Here is a 26,620-nt window from a genome sequence, read left to right on the forward strand (position 1 = left end):
TTACAGTGATGATGAATTGGATAAGAGCGTCGTTTTCAAAATAGTTTATTGTTTAGAAGATCAATTTTGTCAAAAGTGGCGAAGGTTTTCCACTACTGGTTTAGAAATCTGAGTCCCTAACTTCTGTTTCTCTCAATGTAACAAATCACAGATTGGGGGAAATTCTACAATCTCTTAAGGAACAAGTGGATTTGTTAATATGTCCTATGATCTTATTTTGCTATTAAGGATTTTTTGCCCTAAATGAATGGCTATTTCTTGTTCACTAGACTATTTGTATCCTTCTGGAATGTTTGTTGACCCCTGAGAGTGTACCCTCTGACAGCCCAAAAGAGGTTTATGAAGTCTTCTTTGTCTTTGCTTGTGTGTGGGCGTTCGGAGGCACTCTGCTGCAAGATCAGGTATGTTTAGCAGTTGTTTACAGAAATAATTTAAGGAACCAGTTTTACTTGTGGGGGGGGGGGCATTGTAATTTTGATTCCTGTGTTTTGTTTATTTTTTTTAACATTATCATAAATCTCCGCCACTTGCCTTGATGTCTTCTAAGCCTGAGTGTTGTTCAGACATGCTCCTCCAGGCTGGCAGCGCTCACATTGGCTGACGATGCCACACCCCTAGCCTTGCCCCAGATCTCTGTTCCGAGCTCACGGCTCAGGGTTTCCACCTGCCTCTGGAGCAGTGCCAGTAGTGTGTGCTTCCAGGGGACGGTCACACCGTGTCAGAGACACAGCTCTTCCTCCGCCCCACCCCTGAATTTGCTCTTCTTCCTCTGTACCCTGCCTTATCCTTGAGGACACTCACATTCCTTCCAGTTGTTCTAGTGAAAATACAGGGAGACATCATTCTTTATTTCTATATCCAATACCTACCTTTCAATCACACAACAGCTGTCACATCTGTCCTCTACTCACTGCCCCCCCCCCCATCCCTACAGCCTTTATTCAGGAATGTATCATTATTAGATTGTCCTGGGCAGTCACAGTGTCTTAGCTTGGGCTGCCATAACAAAATACCTTACATGGCTTAACCGATAGAAATTTGGTTTTGGAAGTCCAAGGTCAGGGTGCCAGCATGGTCAAGTTCTGGCAAGGACCCTCTTCCTGGCTGGTAGGCAGGTGTTCTTTTGCTGTGTCCTCACCTGGCAGAGAGAAACCAGAAAAAGCTTTCTTGTATCTTTTTTATAAAGGCATTAATCCCTTTGTGAAGACCAACCCTCATGACCTCATCTGAACCTAATTACTCACCAAAGGCCCTATCTCCAAACATGATCACATTGGGAGCAAGAGCTTCTACGTAGGAATTTGGGGTGGGTGGGTGGACACAGTTGAATCTACAGCACATAATAACCTTGAAATTGGTTTCCCTGTCAGTAGTCTCTTACATCTAATCAGTCTCTTACATGATGCCCAGGGTAATGATTCATGAACTAGAGGCAACTCAGGTCAGTTCCTTTCCAAGGGTCTTTCCTTGAGCCTCACATGAGGCTACCTTGCCTGCACAGCATTCCTAGTGCGGGTCACCCATAGCCTCCGACTTCTTGTGGGCAAACACCTGAGATGAGCTTGTTCAAGTGCATGCAGACATGGACACACTCACACCTACATACGTAGGTTAGACTTCCTGAAGTGCAGAATTTTTCACCTTGAAAAGACTACACATCTGGTCACCATGCACCTCTGTATGTAGATTTTGCCATGTAATGTTTCCAGTCATCATTCAAGCTATCTCCATCATGCCAATAAAGCTCAGACAGGCAAAGTGACTTGATCAAGGTTACACTGGTAAGAAATGACGCCAGGATTCACACCCCTGTACAACTCCAAAGTCCACACTGTCCAGGGGACCTCAGGATCTCTCATGGTCAGAAGGCTCCTACAGGTATCCCAGAATCTTTGCACTAAAAATAGATGGCACACGTCTTCCAGACTTGGCCACATGTTTCCAGATGTAAACGGGATTTAAATTAGAAGGCATCACAGCCAAGCAGGAACCATATTTCCATTGGTTTCTTTGTTGTAGGTCCTCACATACATGGCTGCTAAAACCTGGGGGCCAGTTCTGCTTCTTGTCGCCAGGTTCCTGTAGATCATATCTATAAATAAACTTGGAATTCACTTGGTCTGTTCGATCTTACTTTGATCGTTCTCAGAAGGCACATTTCCTTCTGTAATCTCCCAAGTGCTTTCTAAAGAATAACATCCTGTGTTACTTTGAGTGAGAGTCCAAAGTTGGGATTAGGTGACTGCACAGGGTTTTTCTCAAGCACAATTTACAGCACACGTGCATTTCTCCTTCACAGAGGCCACAGGCATGATCTCCCCTCTCCTCAACCCATCCCCTCCTCCATCTTCTTTGGTATGTTTCCCATGTTCTCTAGGAGGTTTTTCCTTCTCTAGGATATAAACCAGGTAAAGTTGTGTGAGTAGGATGTTGACAGCAGAGATCTCTCTATTCCTGATCACCTCCCTCCTAGCTGATGGTGTTCTCATCTTTCCAGTTTCCAAACATGGCAACCTTCCCACCAGTCCATCAAGCCAGGCCACCACAATGATCACCTAACTCCCCCAGACATTCTCTCCCTAGACTACAGTCGTCGTCGTCGTCTTCATCATCGTCATCATCATTATCATCTTTTCATCTTCAAAAGCTTCTAACTACAAAGCATTCAAAAGAGAGGCTATAAAGTTGGAAACGTGAATGAAACAGACAAAAAAGCACTCTTAGGTTAGCCATTTATTAACTGAACAAATCTGAATGCCTACTATATGTCAGAGAATGTGCTTAGGCCTTTTAGTAGGCTATTTTACTGAATCTTCAAAAAACGATAAAACTGTTATGTATTGGTACAACTACCTTCCTCCCCTTTTACAAACAAAAAAGGAGCCGCAACTTAGAGAAGTTAGCCTGTGAGGGCACACAGTTAAAGTCTGAGCCAGGTTCAGACTGCAACAGACTGATCCAGGCCCCGTGTTCTCAAGCCAGGCCATTGCACACAACTTTTGAAATAGGTCTTGGATCAACTCTCCCTGAGCTCCCATAAACTGCTGTATTCCCTTCTCACTTGGCTTCTAAGGTAACAACCTCTTCGGTCTGCTTTTGTACTTCCCCCATAATCCATTATCCTCTCAGCAGCCAGAGTGACTTTCTTTAATGTAAATTGAATTATATGATACACTTGAGAGTTTAAAACACTTTAATGGATTCCTTTTGCTTTTAGGACAAAGTGAAAAATTGAATACCATTTCCAAGCCCTCTGGATCTGGTCCTGCCTGTCTCCCCCTGCTTCTTCCTTGCTACTCCCTCCCCTACCTCCCACCCTCTTCCACCAGTTGCACTGAAAGTTTCTGGAACACAAGGTCTTTCATGCCCACAGGATCTTTGTCTGTGCTGGCCTCTTTCTGCTTCTTGGAATAGTGTGCCTGTTCTCAAAAAATATCTGTGTCCGTTCTCAAAGATGGCTCACTGAAGATCCAATTCAAATGAATTTACCCCTGTTACTCTTACTTACAGCAAACTTTACTTTCAAGACAGCTCTTTATTTGTACATTTATTGGCTTACCCTCTGCCATGGCTTACCCTCCACTGTGCTTCCTCATGTCTCTGCCTCTATCTCCCCATATACTCTACGAGGATAGGAGCTTTTTTGGTTTTCTTCCCCACTAGAGAACAAATGCATTTTAGTTGAGTGAATCAAAGATTTATCACCAAGATGATCTTGGCAATGTAGTGGTCAGCCAATTTTGATGTAAAGTAGGAGTCCTATGAATTCTGCCTACAGAGAACGGTGCCAGGTAAGTTACTTTCTGAACTAACTTGATTTAAGACCAACCTCTGTAGGGTGATGAAATACCACGCCACCAACCCGAAAATCACGTGAGCCTAGACTCATGAACACATGCGTGGTGGTATGTAGGCGTGTGAGCTCAATGTGTTGGGAAGGTGCTGGGGCAAGCTCTGCCTGCTGAGACTGATGACCGTTCTCTGCCCTCACCACACTCTCCTGTTTTCTGGCCATCCTGTCTGTACCCGCGAGTGTAATCAGCCCAGTACAGAAAGTTGGCCATAGTCCAGGGACATAGACCACCAAAGGAAAAAAACAGACTTAAGAATTTCACTGGAGAAAAATGGGAGTTAAGGTCTTAGATTAAGTATGACACTGCTGAACATGGTGGACGCTCACACATGCTGTTCTTTGAGTTCACCAGCTCACTATGCTAGAGTATCCTGTGGGTATAGAAGTCTCTGTGCCACGTTGTTCCCTGGATGGAGGAGTCAGGAGGCTGCGTGGTCCTGTGGATGGAGGAGACAGGAGGCTGGGTGGTCCGGTCAATATAGGAGCCGTTAGACAGAGTCTTCTATAGATACAGAAGGCTGTTATAACCCACTACTATACAGTCACCATTTCCCCTTCTTTATTTTCCAAACCCTAATCTAGCAGCAAAAGGCTTGTACCTATCATCATATAAAGACAGTCCTTTCTGGAGGACAGCAGTTTGTCTCTCTAGAGCTTTCAGCTCCTCAGTGGTGCCCTGCCAGAAAACCAAGAATGTGCCTTTCCTCATCCCTCATGGTGGGGGTGCCCGGATTTAGAATGTCAAAGATAAAGAGTGCAAATCTTGACTTGAAGGAATGAAGTAGGGTTACCAAATGCTTACTTTTCTAAATAAGGACATTTATTTTAAAAGTGACCTTAATTAATAACATAATTTTATTAAGGAAAAGGTTTTTTAACACCCAAAGGTCTTGGAAGTCTATAAGCTCAAACAAAGGACAGTATTTAAATGAAATACTGCTACCAATTTTTAAAAAGTATTTCTTTGTTCTTTCTTATTTTACCATCAATTGATTTACTATCAATTTTACTATCGATTGATATCAATTGATTTTACTATCAGTCAACACGAGTGTTTGAGAACCACTGTCTTACTATACCTAGCATGGGAATTTGCATGATGGCTCATTGTTAAATTGAATAACCCAGGGGTAATCTAAGGTTCACCTAACCTTACTTTGCTTTTTAAGTTAATAATTATTCCAGAAAATTTGTACCTGATGGAGGCATGGCAATTATAGCTTTCTGCTTCTCTGATATTATCACTCATTATAAGTTACTTCTAGTTATTTATTTTTCTTGGGTCATTTACTCAATCCCATTTGTAATTATGACTCTGTACATTACAAATACTGTGCCTAACAGGATTTCGAGGGGCTTTGTATGTGTTCAAAATTACCTCTAGGTCTGCAGTAAGGATTTTTCTTGTTCTCCTTAGCTTTCAGGCTCTCAAGCGGAATTCAGTCGCTGGTGGCATAAAGAGATGAAAGCCGTGAAGTTTCCATCCCAGGGGACAATCTTTGATTATTATCTGGACCACAAAACTAAGAAATTCTTGCCCTGGGCTGAGAAAGTCCCCAAACTTTCTATGGATCCAGAGGTACCTCTGCAGGTAGGTGGAACATTATCATTTTCAAGCCGCACTGTGCTGGTTTGAGCCTTCGCTCCCCGCCCCTCCCCGCCCCCCTTTTTTTCAGCAGTCCTTTTCCGGCCGGATGGAAACATTTTTGATAGGGTCAGCATATACTCTATTTCTTGAGAGAGAAGAATCTTAGTTATAGGACCAATCTGTAAGATGGCTCTTGTATTTCTACAACCTTTTTAAAAAAGTTTCTAACTTCATTGTGTGGTAACAGCTTTCTTTATATTTTCCTGGAAACTTTGTGAGCTTTATTAAAAATCAAAGACATATTTCTGTTAGTTCAGTGATTCTTATATGTGACCATATTGTGAATTTATTAGACAGCACTTTTCACATAGAACATCTTTCCTTTAGCCCCCAAGCTGTAAAATGGATGTGTGGAATCTCCCCAACTGTGTTTCAAATCCTCATGGCAACTGACACATCTAAGAGGATCTCTTTAATTTTCTCTTCATATGCTGTCGTTTTACAGTTCTCTGATGTTGAGTTACTCTCTGTGCATCTTCTTATTCTGCCTCAATCTGTTTTCCTTTTCATTATACTTCTTAAAATCGTGTCATCCTGGGGGCGCCTGGGAGGCTCAATCGGTTAAGCGTCTGACTCTTGATTTCGGCTCAGGTCATGATCCCAGGGATCAAGGGATTTAGCCTCTCATCGGGCTCTGCACTGACAGTGTGGAGCCTGCTTAGGATTCTCTCTCTCTCTCTCTCTCTCTCTCCTCTCTCCTCTCTCCTCTCTCCTCTCTCCTCTCTCTGTGCCTCCCCCCGTGCTTGCTCACTCACTCTCAAGATAAATAAATTTTAAAAAACTCATGTCAGGGGTGCCTGGGTGGCTCAGTCGGTTGAGCATCTGACTTCAGCTCAGGTCATGATCTCATGGTTCGTGGGTTTGAGTCCCCCGTCAGGCTGTGTGCTGTCAGCTCAGAGCCTGGAGCCTGCTTCAGATTCTGTATCTCCCTCTCTCTCTGCCCCTCCCCTGCTCACACTCTGTCTCTCAAAAATAAACAAACATTAAAAAAAATTTTTTTTAAATCTCATATCACTCTGATTCACTTTGGAACTTACTGTTTCAAGTAGTGCTATGTGAATAGAATCTAGGTGATTTCTGTGGCATTAATTAGGAAGCAGCTCATGTGAAATCAAAGAAAACCCAATGTATTAGTTCCCTGAAGCTGCTACAGGAAACTACCACAAGGCTTGGACAGCAGACATGTATTGTCTCATGGTTCTGGAGGCCAGAAGTTGAAAAAAACCATGTCAGCAGGACTGGTTCCTTCTGATGCTGTCAGGGACAACTGGAAGAGACTTCCAGGCCTTTCTGTCTGGAATTAGCTGGTGATCTTGGTGTTTCGTGCTCGCTGCTTACTTGCACGGCATTTTCCCTGTGTGTGTTCCTTTATGCACATTTCCCTTTATGTAAGGACACCTGTCCCTGGATTAGGGGCCTGTTCTACTTGTATGAGTGTGCGAGGGATGCCCAAACACAATACCATAGACTGGGTGGCTTCTACATTAGAAATTCATTGTCTCCTGTTTCTTTCTGGAGGCTAGCAATCCATGACTGATGTGTTGGCCACTCTGGTTTCTCCTGAGTCCTCTCTACTTGGCTTGCAGATGGCCACCTGCCTGCTGTGTCCTCACATGGCCTTTGTGTGCATGCATCCATGCTTCCCTGGACACTGTCTCCAAGTCTGTCCCAACCGCCTCCTTTTAGAAGGACACCAGCCAGATTGAGGTAGGGCCCACCCTCATGGCTTCGTTTTAGCTTAATCACCTCTTTAAAGATCCTGTTTGCAAATACAGTCACTTTCTGAGGTACTAAGGGTTTGGGCTTTATCATAAGAATTTTGGGAAGACCCACTTCAACCTGTAACCCCGAGCCAGGAGGAAAGTTATTTCACAAACAAGAAATGAGAGGTAGGATGGCCCTGAGATGGGTTAATTCTGTGACTTGGTGTTATTATCAAGGATTTAGGTCTTACCATCTCTCTGGTCTTCTTAACACTGGCATCATTTTAAGACTAGGATTCTTCCTGGTCTGAAAGGACTCCGGTAACATCAAGAGTCACCTTTAGAGGGAAAGGATGCTTTCTCTTATCTTTTTTTTATGAAGAGTGAGGAAACCTTCTCAGAAGCCCCAGAGCAGACCGCCTCTTTCATCTAATGCTGCAGGGGTCACATACCATTCTAAGCTGTCTCAGGCCAGGGTAATGGGTTAAAATAATTGGCTTTGATGAATCACCACACCACTGTGGAAACCAGGTGGAGCTTCGCCTAAAGCGTGTCTGTGTGGGAGAAGCGTGGAGACTTGGACAAAGTGGGAGCTCTGGCAGGAAGGAGAGTGGAGAAATGGGTGTTTGGGAGGCAACCTACCATGTCTGTTCCATCTGCTTGATAAATTTTGAAAGCTGTTTTTTCTCAGCCTGCCTGGACCTAGCCCACCTGGGAGTGTTATCTGGCGAGCTGAAAGCTGAGAATTCGTAATTAACCAAAGACCAAAAACTGGTATCACAGGGTTGATGCATCTGATCAGTGACAACTTCTATGCAACAAGGAACTATTAGGAATTTGTGGTCCTATTTTACGCACGGCTGGACCAGACGTTATTTGATTAACAGCTTCTTAACATATTGGAAGAGAACCATACTCAGTAATAATGGTCAATACTGATGTTACAGTAGTCTATCTCAGACCCTTTTCTAACTTGCTTTACATAGATTACATCCTTTTTAAAAAAAATGTTTTTAAATGTTTATATTTATTTTTGAGACAGAGACAGAGCATGAACAGGGGAGGGGCAGAGAGACAGGGAGACACAGAATCCAAAACGGGCTCCAGGCTCTGAGCTGTCAGCACAGAGCCCGAAACGCGACACGAACCCACGAACCATGAGATTATGACCTGAGCCAAAGCCAGATGCCCAACTGGCTGAGCCACCCAGGCGCCCCATAGATTAATTTATCCTTAAAACAACCTTCTAAGGCATAGACTATTAATAACCTTTTTACACAGGGTAAAATGGGAGTGCCAAGACATTAAGTAACGTGCATACTGTCCGTGCCCTGGCACGCCTTCTGTGTGGTAGTTAATACAGGGCTCAGGCTCTGGACAGGCTTGGATTTTAATCCAACTACCACCACTTACTACCATGCTGTGACCTTGGCCAAGTCATCAGTGTTCTCTTAGCTTTAGTTTCATCATCTCCGAGATGAAAATCCTAACAAAACTCTCCTCAAAGATTAGGTATGTGTATCATACAACATAGCTTATAAAGTGCTTACCATAGTACCTGTCACATACTCAGTTCTAAGTAGGTGTTAATTATTATTAATGTGTAGAGAAAAGAGCTAATAGCCAAATTAAAAGACACGTGATGACATTGAGCAGGAAAAAAGGAGAAAAATATTATAAAATGTAACTGATTAAAAACAGTCATCCGGGACTGTTTAATGTAGCACAGAACAGTCTTTGCCTTTTAGTAGGCCTTGAGAGCATCACTAAATCAAATCAGAATTCTAGAGTAAATATTCATAATCATGAAAATGATCCTGAATGATCTATAAAATAGCAGTTGTGTTCAGGATATGCTAACCATGTAATGAAGAATATATTGTAGATTTTAGCTATTTTTTTTAATGAACAATCTGAATCTTGCAAATGGTTTTTTACCCCCTTTTGAAATTGGCCACCAAAAGTGTAAGAAATGTCAACTCTCTTTGCATCATTGTGCAGGATTCTTTTTTTTTTTTTTAATTTTTTAATGTTTATTTTTGAGAGAGAGTCATAGTGTGAGAGAGGAAGGGGCAGAGAGAGAGGGGGACACAAACTCCGAAACAGGCTCCAGGCTCTAGGCTCTGAGCTGTCAGCACAGAGCCCAACATGAGGCCCAAACCCACAAACCACAAGATCATGACCTGAGCTGAAGTCGGACACTCAACCAACTGAGCCACCCAGGCATCCTAATTGTGCAGGATTCTTTTTTTTCTTTTTTTGCATGTCTACACCTGCTACCCTTTTCCTGATATTACATATTAATCTGTGTTCCCGGAGTCTGGTGTTTATTCCCATTCTTCATGTTATTGTATTCCTGTATGCCAACTCAAATTTGTTTTGAAACAATATAGTATATGAAGAAATAGCCAATTTTCAAAACAGAGGCATTGTTATGCAGTTTTTTTTTAACTAAACAGTGCATAATAAGTTTGACATGTACTTTAGATTTATGACTATTTCACTTAAAATCACTGTTTCCCCATTGGGTTTCTCCCCAGGGTGAATGCCCTAACCATTTTGCCAGTTAATCTTATTCAGCCAAGACATTGCTACCAACTTTCATTTATGTGTGGCTTGACTTTCAAATGTTTTGTCGCTCCTAAAAAGTGGTAGACAGCTTCTTCAGTGTTTCCTGTATTCCCTTGTATGCATAATGCAAGGTTGGGCAGAGTGTAGGTACTCTGTGATAGGGTCTTTGGCTAGTACTTAATGTGGAAAAGATAAATCAGTTGCTTATGCCATTGTGCTTTGAAGGGACTACCCAGTTGCTCTCCTCCAGCTCTGACGTCTGAACTTTGACAATTCAAAACTGAAAATTAGGTAAGATTCCCCCGTACTGAGCATTAACCTGAATTAGGAACGCTTTGGGTCTCAACCGTGCAGTGACTGTGTTGGTCCAGATTCGGAATTTTGGAATGAACCTCTCTTCCTGACTTGGCTTTCTTTCTCTTCCTCCCTGCTGCAGAGAGTTATGGTTCACACATCAGAGACAACTCGTCTGAGATACTTCGTAAAGTTGCTGCTTGAGAAAGGACAGCCTCTAATGCTAGTAGGAAATGCTGGAGTGGGAAAGACGGCCTTCGTAGGTGACACGCTGTCAGGCCTCTCTGAGGATTATCTAGTGTCCCGTGTGCCTTTCAACTACTACACAACATCCGCGACTCTGCAGAGTAAGCGCCCCTCCTGTTTGTATTGTAGAAACAGGTGATCAGAGACTGTCAAGACTGGGCCATGCAGCCCAAGGGGAAGGCTACTTTCTCTAGGCTTTAGACCTTCTGCTGAAGCTTCAGATGAACTTTTTACCTATCACCAATCTGGGTAAAATAAACTTTGTTTCAGCGTTGTGATTTTGGCTTTTTATGTCACTAAAGGCTTTATTTGGGTTATTACGCTTTAGAACCACAAGAATCGACATCAAAACCGTGTCCATTGCTGTTGCCTCTACGCAGTTTGGTCACCTTTAATCAGTTTTGTGGAGCCCAAGCAACATGAGAGGGTGCACAAGGAAGACTGCTCTGGTTGCCTTTTCAAGTAAACAATTGGTTTAGGAGAACTTCATTAAAACTGTGTCCCTGAAATGGCAGGCCATGAGCTGTTAATTAAATCTTTGGAAAACTGTAAGAATTTAAAACTGTTGAAAACATGTATCAGTGTCCTCAAAAGAGCCACACAGATTTTGGGCCTGCTGAATTAGGAAGGGTAAGCCAAGTAGACTTGGGAAGCAGAGGAGACAGTGGTAGGAGAAGCTGCTACTGGTATATCTGTCACTGTCCAGCAGAGTCAGGGTTAGACTGGCAGCAGGGCTGTGAAACTCCCCCTTGTGCAGTAGTTTATTAAGCCTGTTGAATTGCCCGGATTGCGGTTTCTGTGTTGTGTGTGTGTGTGTGCAGCATTAGAAGTAGCGATTACTAACAAATTCTCTTGCTCATGGACGTTGTTAACTCAGCCAAGAGTGTTTTTTCTATAATTTCTTATTAATCAAGTTTGTCTTCCTTGACTTCTTGGAGTGGAACAGTCAAAAATCTAACTTGGCAGTTTCTCACTTAATTCTTTAGCGAATATATATTGTTTATCTATTTTTTTTCCAAGGCATTGTGTTCAGTGCGTGTTTTTCATTCAGAGACCCAGAAGGAGGGATCGCTTTATCACTTGTAAATGAAAGATTAGGTGTACAATTCAGTAATTGAATGCAGTACTTGACTGAGGTATGAGTTCGTCTTGCTAATTCCTGGAAGGGTACGGGCATGTATAAGATTCAGACATAGACCATTAGCACAAATAATAGAGCAGTGTGCTTGAAAGAAAGTTTGCATTTGAAACCTTCAGGATGGAGTGGTATGCAGGCAGAGATGGGATTTGAGATTGAAGAATCAGTGGAAACAAACTTAGGAAAGAGAAAATTACAGAACACATTCAATTCATTGAATCTCTACGTTGGCTGATGCGCAGGGATGTGGTAGAAGATAGAGAAATGGCTGGAGAAGAGGGTTGGAGTTACATTGTTAATGGAGCACTTGGTGTCAATTTTCCAAGATGCGGGGGTGGGGGGGCAGTGGGGATTTCTGGAACATGGGACTTTTAGTCCCAGGCCATGTAGAATGGTTAGCCACTGTAACTGTACAAAGAGCTGAGATGCAAGCTGAAGACCATGTATTTCATTGGGTGGAAAATGGGGAGCAAGGAACTGACAAGCTGCAAGCTATACTTGAGGAGATATCTGATGTGGGGAGACCAGTCTCCCTGGGTAGTGTACCAGCTCTGTGTAATGTTGCTCTGGACTAACATTGTGGAGCGAGTGATGAAAAGGAAGAGACCAGAGGTACCATTTATAGGCTGTGGCCAGGCACATCTGGGACCAGGAGAGAAAGATTATATTGAAGCTTTGCATCTGGCTGACTGAGAGGGTGTTAATCACACAAACAGGAGCACAGAAGGGAAAAAGGAAGAGGTGTGTTGTGAGTGAGGAAGAGGCTTGTTTGGCGTTGGCCAAACAATCAGGTACCAGTGGCTGATAGGAAGCAAGCATTTGGGAATGCAGTTCCCCTGCTTGGAAGAGAGCTTTGTTAATTTTTCATCATATACTTGTTTGTTCTTTCATTTATTTAGTCATTTGTTCATTTAACAAATGACTTGGGATTGTCATCAGGAATACAGTAATGACCACGATGTAGTTTCCTGTCCTCGAGCTGTTTATTGTTCATTTGGAGAGTCAGCAACTATTAGATACTACATCTTACACAGTCTATTCAGGGCTTTCTACCCTCATGATTTTTCTCAAATCCATGCAAAGTCATTTAGGCCCGTGAAGAAATGTAAGCTGATGTGCGCACAAGATAGAGTCTTCGTACAGGATTCCCTTGTACTTCTTCACTTGGATAACCCAGGAAGAGAAGCATGGGGGACTCTCTTGAGCTGTCCCTAGAAGCTCCTGCAAGAGTGATTGAGAAAGACAAAGACTGAGGAAGTAGGCCATGGCTGGACTGACAGTGGGCCATGTGTTAGAGTGGGTTCCTGGAGGAAAGTACACAGACCAATGATGGTGTTGCCTCAGCTTGATGGCCAGTGTGGTATCATGTCACAGATGTTGAGTCCTCAGGGAAGGAGAGCTGAGGTGACCTCTGGCAGTAGGAGGGAGGTTGACTGGAAAGCATGACACAGAGGAGATGAACAGAGAGTCATCACCGATATTAACCTGCAGAGAGGTGATACTTGGAGACTTAGAGTGGATGAAATGGACAGAAGATGAGGAAAAATTAGAAAAAAGGGATTAAGGACAGAAAGTTAAATTTTATACAATTGGTGGGCAGAATGATACATTTGTTTCAGGAATTCTTGAGAAACCTCTAGAGAAAAAAGCTGGTCGTATCTATGGGCCAGGAGGAAACAAAAAACTGGTTTATTTCATTGATGATATGAATATGCCCGAAGTGGACTTATATGGCACAGTGCAGCCCCACACTCTGATTCGACAGCACATTGATTACGGACACTGGTAAGCGAGTCTCTGTGCTTTATTCTTTATTGAAATCCAATTATTATTTTGCATGAACATTGAAGAATAAAATTACCCTGATTTGCTCCTCCTTCCGAGGAGCATTTTCTCTGTTAACTTTTAAGTGTCATTTTACATTCCCTTTTCATTGTCATAAGTGAGGTAAGGTTCCTTTTGTATCTTTGGAAGAATTGGATAAAAAAGTGACGTGCCTGTTTTGTGCATTACTGTCTAGTTGAAGTATTAAACTCTCAAATACACGAAATTACTTAGATGCTTGACCTTACTCTGTGGGCTGTAACTGTTTGGTAACGTCTGGGTATTGCAGTATGCCCATCCCTGCCATTAACTAGCAGAAGATCCCCCAGCCTAGCTGTGGTTATTTCTAACCAGAAATAGCGTCATGTGAGAATCAATAAGCATTAATAGTGTGTATTGATTTAGCTCCTTATGCCGATTCTGGCATCAAAGGAGCTATGTAGCCTTCTGTTTTCTGAGCTTTAATTTTTGTGTCCCTGAGATGAGACGAACACCCCCAACATCACAGAGCGCTTGTAAAGATCAAAGGAGACACTTTGTGATGAAGTCCTTCATAAACTGGGGGATTTTGTTGTGTTGTCATCTTTGGTTTTTGGATTTAAGGTTCTTTTTTCTATCTTTCAGGTATGATAGACAGAAGGTGATGCTTAAAGAAATCCACAACTGTCAGTACATTGCCTGCATGAATCTAATGGTGGGCAGTTTCACAATCAATCCTAGACTACAGGTAAGGTATAGAGTACTGCTCCCTCCCCAATGGGCCAATAAAATACCCAAACATTATAGATTGTGATTCTTGGTGCTGTGGATAGAAACGAGGGCTCCTACTGGACATTTGGTTAATAAGCATGTAAGCTATTTTTTTAATAGACTATTTTTTAAATATTTATTTATTTATTTATTTATTTATTTATTTATTTATTGAGAGAGAAGAGAGCACATGTGAGCAAGTGGGGGAGGAGCAGAGAGAGAGGGAGCGAATCCGAAGCAGGCTCTGTGCTGCCAGTGAGAGCCCAGTGCAGGGCTCAGTATCAAGAACTGTGAGATCATGACCAGCCAAAGTCAAGAGTCGGACGTTCAACCGACTGAGCCACCCGGGCATCCCATGTAATAGAGTATTTTTAGGAGCAGGTACAAGTTTAGAAAGGGAGGAGTTTTAGTTGAAAGTATTGAGAGTTTCCATGTACTCTCTCACACTCCTCCCACCTCATTTTACCCTATTATAAAATTTTATGTTACTGTGCTGCATTTGTTACAGTTGATGAACCAATATCCATTATTACTAACCAAAGTCACAAATTTACATTTGAGTTCATTCTTTGTGTTGTGTATTCTGTGGGTTTTGGCAAATGTATAATGTCAGGTATCCACTATGAAAATACCATACAGAAGAGTTTCACTGTGGTGAAAATCCCCTGTGCTCTACCTATTTTCCTCCATCCACCCTCCCTCCTGAATCCCTGGTGATCATTTAATCAGTTTACTGTCTCCATAGCTTTACCTTTTTCAGAATGTCACATAGTTGAAATCCCATAGTATGTAGCCTTTTGAGATTGGCTTCTTTCACTTCATTTAAATTGCAGTTAAGGTTTCCCCATGTCTTTTCCTGGCTTGATACCTCATTTTTTTTTTTTTTTATCACTACTTCATATTCATTGTGTAGGTACATCAGTTTGTTGATCCATTCACCTATTGAAGGATGCCTTGGTTGTTCCCACATTTGGGAATTATGAATAAAGCTGATACAAATAAATATTGATGTGCATGTTTTGTGTGTGCATATAAGCTTGTAGTAACAACAACCCCCACCAACTGTAACATATGTTAAACAAGAGCATACAGCACCAAGTGTTGCTTGTTCCCTTATCTGGAATCAGCTGGTGGTTGGCTGGGTGGCTCTCATGATCTTGGATGGGGTCATCGATGTGTCCAGGAGTTGACTATCAGCAAATCTGTGGTGGCTTTGACTAAAGTGTTAGGGACCATGTGGCTCTTCTTCATGGACCTCTCATCCATCAGTAGGCTTGTACAATTCATGGCAAAGGTAGAGCCTTAATAGAGCAAGTGGATGGGTGCCTGGCCGGCTCAGTCCATGGAACCGGTGGCTCTGGATCTCAGGGTTGTAAGTTCGAGCCCCATGTTGGGTATAGAGATTACTTAAAAATAAGATCTTAAAAAAAAAAAAAAAAACAAGTGGAAGCATACAGGCTTCTGACAGTGACTGGCACACTGCCACCTACACCTCACTCTGTTGGCTCAATCAAGTCATATGGCTAGGCCCAGAATCAGAGAGGAGGGCACCACAGTTATGTAGCAATGGGTACAGGGAGGGATTTAAAAAATAATAGTTGGGCCTTTTTTTTTCTTGCACAGTCTCCTGGTACCATTATAATCCTAATAATATGCAACTCTTATATTTTGTTTTTCAGAGACATTTCACTGTGTTTGCATTCAACTTTCCCTCCTTGGACGCACTACACACCATCTATAGCCAAATTCTTAACTTCCATTTCCAGCAGCAAGCATTTGGTCCCTCAGTTCTCAGGAGTGGCCCCTCTTTGATACAGGCAACAATTGCATTTCATCAGATGATGACACAAAACTTTTTACCCACAGCTGTTAAATTCCATTACCTGTTTAATCTGCGAGACCTGTCAAACATCTTCCAGGTATCTTGACAGCCCTGGGTTATGCATCTTGGGTGGAGGAATGATTATAGTAATATTAATGGTGTTCATTTCTGGAACTTAATTTAAGAGAATGCTGTATACTTTTGTGGGTGTATTCTTTGATTTTTAAACCATAAACTTCTCTGTGAAGTATGGATGGCAGGTTTATTCCCATTTTATCAATGGGACTAGTGGTTTCTCTAGGTTGTGTAGCGACTTAGGTCCATGTATTCCATATAAATATTTGAGTGCCTCATTTTGTGCCAAATGAGGGGGATCGTTTGTTATTTGCTTATATTTATGCAGTGTGATTCTTAAATATCCATCAAAAGCAGCTTGAATTTCTTACACTGCTTAATTATTTTGATTTGACCTTGACACTTACTTTGCTTACCCGGTACAAGGACAGCATTTATGTGTTTGGTTTAGAAAGGAAATTCCAAAGAGGGGATTGAAACATGGAGTTAAAAAAAAAAGTTAACTGGAATGATCTACCTTATACAGTAAAAGTGGTTGGAGGGTTATTTATGGCCTGTCATTCCGCAACTGCCTCACGACCGTAACACCACATCAGACGCCAGCTTCCTGAGGACGTGGGCCACTCATTCTCATGGCCGTCGTTCTAGCACCTGCTGGAAAGACTGTGCTCAGTACGGTGTGGTTTAAAAGTGGATTTTTAATCTTAGGGTAAAAAGGGGAAGAAAGGCCATAGGTGACATGGGATGAGAGGCCTGGTCACTGCTTATGTTCGGGCTCTCAAGTACACCTGACTTCACCAAATGTTGGTTTAGCGCTTGCAACTACTTGTCGACAGCTCGCTGTGTTCTCTCCTAAGTCTAGAGCCAACCGACTCTCTTGCAAAGATGTGGCTTTGTGTGAATCCAAGATAGTGGAGGGCAGTGTTGAAACAGGGCGGGACGCAAAACGTTTTGGTGCTGATTCCGCATCTACCCACAAAGTGTGATTTGGGGCAATTTACTTTTGGTGTCGTTTTCTTCATCTGCAAAATGGAAGGGTTAGATGAACTGATATCAGACGGTATTAGAATTTAAAAATTTTGATCCTGTGACATTCATGGTAGCTGTTTGTAAAACAGTTTGGGGAAACTTGATCTGTCGAAAGACTTAATAGACGCGAGTCCTCTAAAGAGGTGTTTATTTCCGGGGCTGGCTTTTGAAATACAATCTTAGCTACGTTCCAAAACTGGGTATAATGCTAGTAAATTTTTAAGATATTACTTACCAGAGAGTAAAACTACCACTATAGTAATTCTACTGACAATATTTCTTTTGAAGTAATAAATTACTAAATTTAGTATACAGTTAAAATGGTAAAGGAAAATACTATCTTGGAGTGTTATCAGTTACTGAGTTTTTAATTTTTCCCATTCTTTCTTTGTAGGGGATTTTATTTGCTTCTCCTGAATGCTTAAAATGTCCAAATGATTTAATACGCCTGTGGCTTCACGAATCTTCACGTGTTTATGGAGACAAACTGGTAGACCCAAAGGATTGTGATTTGTTTCAGAAAAAAATGCTGGAAACTGCTTATAAACACTTTGAAGTAAGTGTGTGGAATGTCAGAGGTGTCCATCCACTCTGGCACTAACTGGTGTCAGGGCAGAGTTAGATACACATGTGAATGAATTGTGCACATACTTACCTTGCTTGGAACCATTGTGATTCCGGAATGTACACCGTCTGTACTTGGGAACATCCCACCTACCTGCTCATGGACTGACCTGCATGCTCTTCCCTTGACGGGCCCCTGCGCTTCCAGATGAATCATTCTGGATGGCTGCTGTGACTATCCTTGTCTTTTCCTCCTCCTGCAGGGTGCAAATGGTCATGCGCTGCTTCAACAGCCCCTCATCTATTGCCACTTTGCACACGGTGGGCAAGATCCACGTTACCTGCCAGTGAAGGACTGGGAGGTGCTGAGGACAGTTCTTACAGAAGCCTTAGACAGCCACAATGAGCTGAATGCTGTCATGAACCTGGTTCTGTTTGAAGATGCCATGCAGCATGTGTGAGTTGACAAGTCCTGATGGTTTTTCACAATGTAAAAATGGCTGGGTCACCACAATCGTTGTTTGACTGTAGATCATACTCAGTACTCTGAGTTGGTAGTTCTTATCTCTCATTTGCCATCCAGTATAAAACTGTAAGTGTCTCTCTAAGTTAGGTCACCATCTTTTTTTTATTTTTCCCAGAGAACTTTTATTTTTTTTTTTCATTTTTGTTTTTTTATCTACATCCAAGTTAGCATATAGCGCGACAATGATTTCGGCAGTAGATTCCTTAATGCCCTTTACCCATTTAGCCCATCCGCCCTCCCACAAGCCCTCCAGTAACCCTCTGTTTGTTCTCCATATTTAAGAGTCTCTTATGTTTTGTCCCCTCCCTGTTTTTATATTATTTTTGCTTCCCTTCCCTTGTGTCCATCTGTTCTGTGTCTTAAAGTCCTCATATGAGTGAAGTCCTATGATATTTGTCTTTCTCAAACTAATGTCATTTAGCATAATAACCTCTAGTTCCATCCACATAGTTGCAAATGGCAAGATTTCATTCTTTTTGATTGCCAAGTAATACTCCATTGTGTGTGTATGTATGTATGTGTATACATATACACATGTGTATACGTATATATACGTGAACATATATGTACGTATATATACATACATATATGTTCATATATACATACATATATGTATGTATATATATATTATAACATATAGTACTCCATTTGTGTGTGTGTGTACACACACACACGCCCCATCTTCTTTATCCATTCATCCTTCGATGGACATTTGGGCTCTTTCCATACTTTGGCTATTGTCGAAAGTGCTGCTATAAACATTGGGGTGCATGTGCCCCATCGAAACAGCACACCTGTATCCCTTGGTTAAATACCTAGTAGTGCAATAGCTGGGTCATAGGGTAGTTCTATTTTGAATTTTTTGAGGAACCTCCATAGTGTTTTCCAGAGTGGCTGCACAAGTTTGCATTCCCACCAGCAGTGCAAAAGAGATCCTCTTTCTTCGCATCCTTGCCAACATCTTTCATTGCCTGAGTTGTTAATTTTAGCCATTCTGACAGGTGTGAGGTGGTATCTCATGGTGGTTTTCATTTGTATTTCCCTGATGATGAGTGATGTTGAGCATTTTTTCATGTGTCAGGTGGCCATCTGAATGTCTTCTTTGGAGAAGTGTCTATTCATGTCTTTTGCCCATTTCTTCACTGGATTATTTGTTTTTTCAGTGTTGAGTTTGGTAAGTTCTTTATAGATTCTGGATACTAACCCTTTATCTGATATGTCATTTGCAAATATCTTCTCCCATTCTATCAATTGCCTTTTAGTTTTATTGATTGTTTCCTTTGCTGTGCAGAAGCTTTTTATTTTGTTAGGTCCCAATAGTTCATTTTTGCTTTGGCTTCCCTTTCCTCCGGACACATGTTGAGTAAGAAGTTGCTGCGGCCAAGGTCAAAGAGGTTTTTGCCTGTGGATTTTGATGCCTTCCTGTCTCGGGTTTAGGTCTTTCATTCATTTTGAGTTTATTTCTGCGTATGGTGTAAGAAAGTGTTCCAGGTTCATTTTTATGCATGTCGCTGTCCAGTTTTCCCAGCACCGTTTGCTGAAGAGACTGTCTTTATTCCATTGGATATTCTTTCCTGCTTTGTCAAAGATTAGTTAGCCATATGTTTGTGGGTCCATTTCTTCTGGGTTCTCTATTCTGTTCCATTGATCTGAGCATCTGTTTTTGTGCCAGTACCGTACTGTCTCAATGATTACAGCTTCAGAATGCATCTTCAAGTCCAAGGTCACATCTCAGTAATGTCATATGTCAGTATACTGTTTTCTGATGTGTGGTCAAAGCCATAATTTCATTTCACTGCAGCCCTGTTAGGTAAGAAAACTAAGAAAGAGGAAGGCATGGGAGATGTTCAAAGCCGTAAGGTTCTTAAGGGGCAGAAACAGGATGAAGTGAAACTGCTGGTCATTGGTAAATCCTGTTTATGGAGTGCCTCCCGAGTGCTAAACAGGAACAGTGTAAGGCTTTTCACTACTTTTGTGCAAATTAGAAAAGGAAAGGGGCATGTTTGCTTGGCAGAAAATTAGATGCCCCTGTTCCGGTGTAGAGTTTGGCTGACAAGGTTCTCTCTAACCTCCTAGACTGGGTTTTTTGGGCAGTACACAGATCATGCAACCTTCCATAGCTCCCTTGCTGTCAGACAGGGTTGTAAGGCACTAGGGATACAGCAGCAAACAAGATAGTCTAGTCCTTACTCTAGTCGGGCTTATATTTTAGTGATGCTGAAAGACACTTATAAGGATATGAACAAATAAGCAAGAAAAATGTCGGAAAGTGATATGTCGTGCTAGGAAATAGATCGATTCCAAGTACTAAGTATGCACATTCCCAAAAAGGGTCTGGGTAACTCTGTGAGGAGGTGATATTTAAAGTGAGATCAAATGGTAAGCAGGAGCTAAGCATAGAAAGATTTGAAGGAAGAACATTGTAGGTAAGGGCATATTTCATGTGACCCCAGGGTTGAAGGTTCAAAAACAGAGAAGGGGTCATCATGGCTGCAGCATGGAGAAAAAGTGGAGAGAGCAGTGTGTGACACGGAAGGAGAAGCTGCAGTGTGTCTTATTGGTGCCAGTTTTTTCCTTGTTACCAGAGGAAGGAGTTCCAATTTTATTCTACGTGCAGTGAGAAGCTTTTCAACAGATTTGAGCACAGGAATGACAGTATTTGTGGAATAGTCTCAGCAGCTTGCCATTGCTGCTGCTGTGTAGGAAGCAGGGTACGTCTTTACGTCCATTATTGTTCTCCTGGTCACCATCATTGGTCACTGCTGTATTCGTTTGCTAGCATTGCTGTCACAAAATGCCACACACGGATGGTTTAGATTAACAGACATGTATTGCCTCACAGTGGAGGCCGAAAGTCTGAAATTGAGGTGACAGAGAGCCATGTTCCTTCTGAAGGTGTTATGAAGGAATCTGTTCCAGAATTCCCTCCTAGCTTCTGGTAGTTCCTTGGCTTATAGCAGCTTAACTCCAATCCTCACATGGTATTCTTCCTCTGTGCATGTCTCCTTCCAAATTTCTCCTTTTTATAAGGACACTGGTTGGATTGCATAAAGGGCCCACCTTACTACGTAACGTAACCAATTTCTTCCTCAGTGACCCTATTTCAAAATAAGCTTACATTCTGAGGTACTAGGGGTTAGGACTTTACAATATAAATCTGAGGGGATACCTTTCAGTAGATAACACTGGCTTTTCCAAAGTGAAAGATTCCAACGATCTTTCTGGCAAAGATTAAAATAATGAAATCATGGTTAAAAATAAGTCAAGAAGGAAGGAAGTGTGGGAAGAAGGAATTTGGAACACACACACACACACACACATGAAAGGTGGAGAATCCAGTTTTTAGAAGTTGCTCTTGAAAATGTTTATAGCCCAAGTGCTCAAGAAAAACTTTGGAGACCTCCCCATCATGAGTTATTATAAGCATGTTAAGTATTGATAGTTTCATCGATCCCTTTGTGGTTGCAATCCTCTGGTTATGCCATGGTTTCAGTTAGAATTTGACCATGGTGCTAATTGAAGTATTAGTAACACTGTTTCTGCTTCGGCTGGGAGACACTGTGTATGTACGTTATGGGGCAGGTGAAAGAGATCTCCTGCTGCTGCTGGAGGAGAGACTCTTGTCACAAAATCCTTCAACCTGGGCTCCTCAGTGGCCTAAAAAGGAAGACTGTTTCTTTGATCGGGGAGTATGCTGAGTGACTCAGGGTGAGAGATGACTTCACAGCACGTCCTGGAGGGCTTGTAGAAAGGAACTTTGCTTAAGAACCTGGTGAGGTACAAACCTCGAAGCAAATGTTAAAATGAAAGGGAAACTGCTTTGTAACTTCGGACTTGACCTGCATTAGAGTAGTTTTTCGGCTTTCCAGAGGTGATTTTGTTGTGTGGTCATGTAAGGTAAAACCCACTGGAAGGGCTAAGCTTGTAAAATTAAGCTGTCTTTTTAGTTACTGAAGGCTTTCAGTGGAGAGGTGCCAGTCCCAGCATAAGTGATCCCAGCTTTGTTTTATCTGGAAGTGCTTTTGTGAAAACCATCTAGGTGGATCATTGAAGGCTGGAAGTTGACATTCAACCTAGAACTGACGTGATGCTGTCTGATTTTTTGCATGTGGGTGTCTGTATGCTTATATTTTGGGTTTTTGCTGTTCTTAGTATTCATAACATAATTATGACATATTTCTTCAAGATGATGTTAAAGCTAGCTTATTCATAACTGTAAAATGTGGGGATGATATCAGTAGCTTAGTCCTTCAGAATCTCCTCGATAATACAGAGCAAGGGACTAGTTGGACTTGCTGGAGATATAATTCAGTGATTCTGAAAGATTTCACTAAATTTTCTAGAGTGCCCAAGAACAGACAGAGCTTTAGTGCAAAGGAAGTAAGATTCGTAGAGACAGGTGTTTAATCTGCGTGAAGTCAGTCACATGTGAGATATTTGTTGATCGAAACAAATCCATTCTTTCCAAAGTAATTTCACAGCGGAAGTTTCTGGCACAAGTTGCTGGACTTGGATGCTGGTGAAGTTGGGGTCTTTCTTGCTAATCGTAAAAACTTGGCACTTGACGAAAAGGCCTTGTGTATGGACAGGAAGAAAGCGGTGAGTCCAAGATGTGGTTAGCAGGGCAGTTTGTTAGGCCTCCAGTGTGAGGGCACAGGGAGGGAGCATCCTTGATGTGGAAGCAGATGAGAGAGGACTTAAGGTTTAAAATAAAAATTCAGGTTCAGTGTGTAGAAACGTTTCTAAAAAGTAAAGCAGACCTAGTCCCTAAGCTCGTCAGCCTTGAGTGTGCCTTCTCTCTCCAGGTGCCGCATCAGCCGAATCCTTCGCACCCCTCAGGGTCACGCGCTCTTGATCGGAGTGGGCGGCACTGGCAAGAAGAGCTTGTCCCGCCTGGCAGCTTACGTTTGCAGCCTTGAGGTCTTCCAGGTCACTGTGACCCAAGGCTTCGGAATCCAAGAACTCCGGGTGAGTGAGGGTGGCAGGTGGTCCCTCTGCCCTCCTGCCTGGTCGATAAAGCAGGAGCTGGTATCGTGCCTGTGTCAGCTCTGACTCCCCGATTTGGCCAACGCTTCCCCTGCCAAGAGGGGGAAAGTTTCTGCTGATTTAGGTACCTTTGTCTCTTCATGGTAAATTTAGTAATAGTAAAATTCTATAAATGCTTATAGATATATAAGCCTATAAGCCTATAGACCTGACTCAGAAAATACTGTATTAAATACTTGCTTATAGGGGCTTCTGGGTGCCTCAGTCAGTTCATCATCCGACTCTTGATTTAGCTCAGATCATGACCTCACGGTCATGGGATCAAGCCCCACATCGGGCCCTGTGCTGACAGCACGGAGGGTACTTGGGATTCTCTCTCTCTCCCTCTCTCTCTCTGCCTCTACCTCTCTCTCAAAATAAATAAATAAACATTTTTAATTAAAAAAGTACTTATAACCAACATGGTTTTTCCTTTGTATTGACCACACTTGCTGTTCAACACTTTTAGTATTCCTATATAATGAAAGGGCAGAAAAAGGTACTGCCTTCACAAATGCAAGTAGATTTCTTCCATTTTGAATGAATCGTGAAAATGATTCATTGACAGGAATACGTGTGCTTTTTAAAAATTGGTTTTTTAACTTGGGGTGATGAGCACTGGGCATTGTAAGTAAGCGATGAACCCCTGAATTCTGTTCCTGAAACCAATATGCACCGTATCTTGGCCAACTAAAATTTAAATTAAAAAAAAAATTGGCTTTGGGGTGCCTGGATGGCTCAGTCAGTTGATCATCTGATTTAAGCTCAGGTCATGATCTCATGGTCTGTGAGTTCAAGCCCCATGTCGAGCCCTGTGCTGACCTCGGATTCTGTCTCTCCCTCTCTCTCTGCCCGTTCCCCACTCGCACACGCTGTCTCTCAAAAATAAACAAACATTAATTTTTTTTTTTAAATTTGGGTCTTTAATCAGAACCGTACTTACAAAGTAATATTCAAGGTTTGTGGAAAGTGATGTGTGGGTGAAATGTGGGCATTTTCACCCAAAAAGGGAAAATAAATCACATGCTTTCAATATTTCTAAGCAAAACGAAGTACATAACCAAATAAAAACTGTTTTCCCTGAAATAGTCAGTTGTTGAAATGAGCAGATTTTTCCTTTTACCATGTTGCTTGGCAAAGGCATCACCAAATTCATTTTCGACTAGTAGGAGGGAGTTATCCGTTGGCCACTGATTTTCATCCCTATGTTCCATTAAGCCCCAGACATGGCACTCATCATTGTATTGCCAGAGACGAGGTGATGTCATGCTGTTGACCCCCATGTGGGGTTTCCGAGAGGAAAGAACATGTAGGTAGACAAGGGGAAAGTTAAACATGCCTCTTTCTCGCCGTTGTTACACAGTGCTTCCCAGCCCACACAAACATAGCACCATCGCAACATCACATCAGCATCGCAACAACGCATGAGTGATAGCCTCCTTTACTTACAGGTAGATCTTGCCAATTTGTACATCAGAACTGGAGCCAAGAACATGCCCACTGTGTTCCTGCTGACAGATGCCCAGGTTCTAGATGAGAGCTTTCTCGTGCTGATTAATGACTTGCTGGCATCAGGTGATTAAATCAACACATTCCTTGAAAGATCTTCCCCCATGACAAATTATCTGTAGTTGCAGTGAACTTTAAAGAGAGATAATTTGTCTTTGAGGTATTTGCTGGGACAGTCTTTGGGGAGAAAGCCGTAAACCTAACTAATTTGATGTGTATTGCTTTCTTAGTCTGCTTACAGTTGTAAGGTGCTTGGAGGAGCCTTGAGGAAAGTAGTAAATGTTATTCCTACACGTACGCGCTCAGTGGGTGTGTCCATCACAGCTTGTTCCCCGTGTGCCATGTGGCCTGTAAATACAAAAAAGAAAAAAAAATTGAATTGCATTTCTGATTTCCAACTCTTTATCATTTAAACTGAACTTTGTATTATAAAGCAATCCAAGCATTAAAAAGTCTTATCTAAAATTGAAATTGTGACTGCCTTTCAGTAACTCTACTCACTCCTTTGGGGGCAGGAGAAATTCCGGATCTGTTCAGCGATGAAGATGTAGACAACATAATTTCTGGAGTTCGTAATGAAGTTCGTGGTCTAGGCATGGTGGACTCCAGACAAAATTGCTGGAAATTCTTTCTGTCCAGGGTGCAGCTACAGCTCAAGGTAAGAAACACTTGCTTCCATGCATAATGTTTAAAACCTGCCATTGGAACTCTGACATGGTTCGCCTTCACGGTGCATACCGTGAGTTTGAATTTCATCCATTCGGTTTGAAAGGACGTTTGCATTTTTACATGCCCATGTCTGGAGTATACCTTCCGAAGGTTTCCCTTATGCTGAGCATCTATAAAGCATTGCACCGAGCAGACTGTGTGCTGCTCGACTGAACTGGACGTGGTCTTTGTCCTTGAGGAGCTGACACTGCTCAAGGAGACAAGAGCCCTTACAAATAACTCTAGTACAGGACTGATGTGCGTATCGCCGTGAGTTACAGGCAAGCACAGCATCATTCCCTGCAGTGGGCTCTCCTGGAGGAAGTGACATGCCATGCCTCAGGCATGGATTGGAATCTATAGGGAAGTGCTGGGTGGGGAGGATCCTTCAGGGAGAGGACATAACAATTTATGTAAGTGTAGGGTTGGACTGTCCTGTAGACCTTTGGAGAAACCCAAGATTGCCCTGAATAACCGGAACACAGGGTTTGTTTTAGGGGAAGAAGGTGGATCAGGCTGGGAAGTAAGTTAGGATGAGGTAAAGGGTTGTAAATCAGGAAGGCAGCCGTGGGAGACGTTTGGATTAAGGAACTGAATTACGTCAGTACTTCAAGGCAAGCAGTTCAGGTGTATTAACCAGACGATCTGAGTGTCAATGGAGTTTCTTCCCTCCAGACTGCTCTGTGCTTCAGTATTGCTCATAGGGATATAATATAACCAAATACTAGCCTCAGGAAAGATCAAGTATTCTAAGAAATACCTCCAAATTCATGGCAGGAAGCCAATTTAAGGAAAATTCAGGCTTCCTGGTATAGACATGGTTAGTAACCTAGCCACTTACCACTTTGCTGTTACTTCTAGGATGCCAGGCCTGTCGGGCAAGTAACAGGCTCCAGGATTCAGTAGTGCCTGGAAACCACAAGGAAAGGGGGTGGGGAGTGTGGCAGCCATGAATGTACCTCCCCTTGGAGAGATTGTAAGGTTCTCCTCTGCCCTGCTCTTTTAAATCCCACATTAATCTTACTGAGCAATGGTGGGCTGACGTTAGATCAGAATTTACAGTTCACTTGCCCAAAGCGTTTTCTCCCCATCAAGATGTTACTAAGAATATTTTTGCTAGGTCATAACAAGGCGAGAGATTTCTCCCTGTTCCGTGGTGGTACATTTGGATCACATTTTCTTGATGAAATGGAAAAACAAGTACAATAATAGAATTTGAGATGGTAATGTTATAAATCATTATCAAAGTCTGTTCTTAGAGCAACAAAATCAGCATTACCTAGAAACTTTCTATAAATGCAAGTTTGGGTGCCTGGGTGGTTCAGTCTGTTGTGC

General features: G+C 42.3%; 1 protein-coding gene across 2 annotated transcripts in view; it reads left to right on the forward strand.

The window, feature by feature from the left end:
• The window catches only part of DNAH11 (dynein axonemal heavy chain 11), a 358,932-nt gene that overhangs the window by 185,263 nt on the left and 147,049 nt on the right, over positions 1-26,620 (forward strand). For both annotated transcript variants that reach the window (XM_042919849.1, XM_042919858.1), the window contains 11 exons: positions 270-401; positions 5,271-5,444; positions 10,212-10,416; positions 13,073-13,238; positions 13,902-14,004; positions 15,707-15,946; positions 17,348-17,509; positions 17,781-17,974; positions 22,849-23,011; positions 24,520-24,643; positions 25,093-25,235. In XM_042919849.1, the coding sequence (XP_042775783.1) occupies positions 270-401; positions 5,271-5,444; positions 10,212-10,416; positions 13,073-13,238; positions 13,902-14,004; positions 15,707-15,946; positions 17,348-17,509; positions 17,781-17,974; positions 22,849-23,011; positions 24,520-24,643; positions 25,093-25,235 (1,806 nt within the window). The remainder of the gene's footprint in view (positions 1-269; positions 402-5,270; positions 5,445-10,211; positions 10,417-13,072; positions 13,239-13,901; positions 14,005-15,706; positions 15,947-17,347; positions 17,510-17,780; positions 17,975-22,848; positions 23,012-24,519; positions 24,644-25,092; positions 25,236-26,620) is intronic.

This window comes from Panthera leo, chromosome A2, assembly GCF_018350215.1.
Source record: "Panthera leo isolate Ple1 chromosome A2, P.leo_Ple1_pat1.1, whole genome shotgun sequence".
Lineage (NCBI taxonomy): Eukaryota > Metazoa > Chordata > Mammalia > Carnivora > Felidae > Panthera > Panthera leo.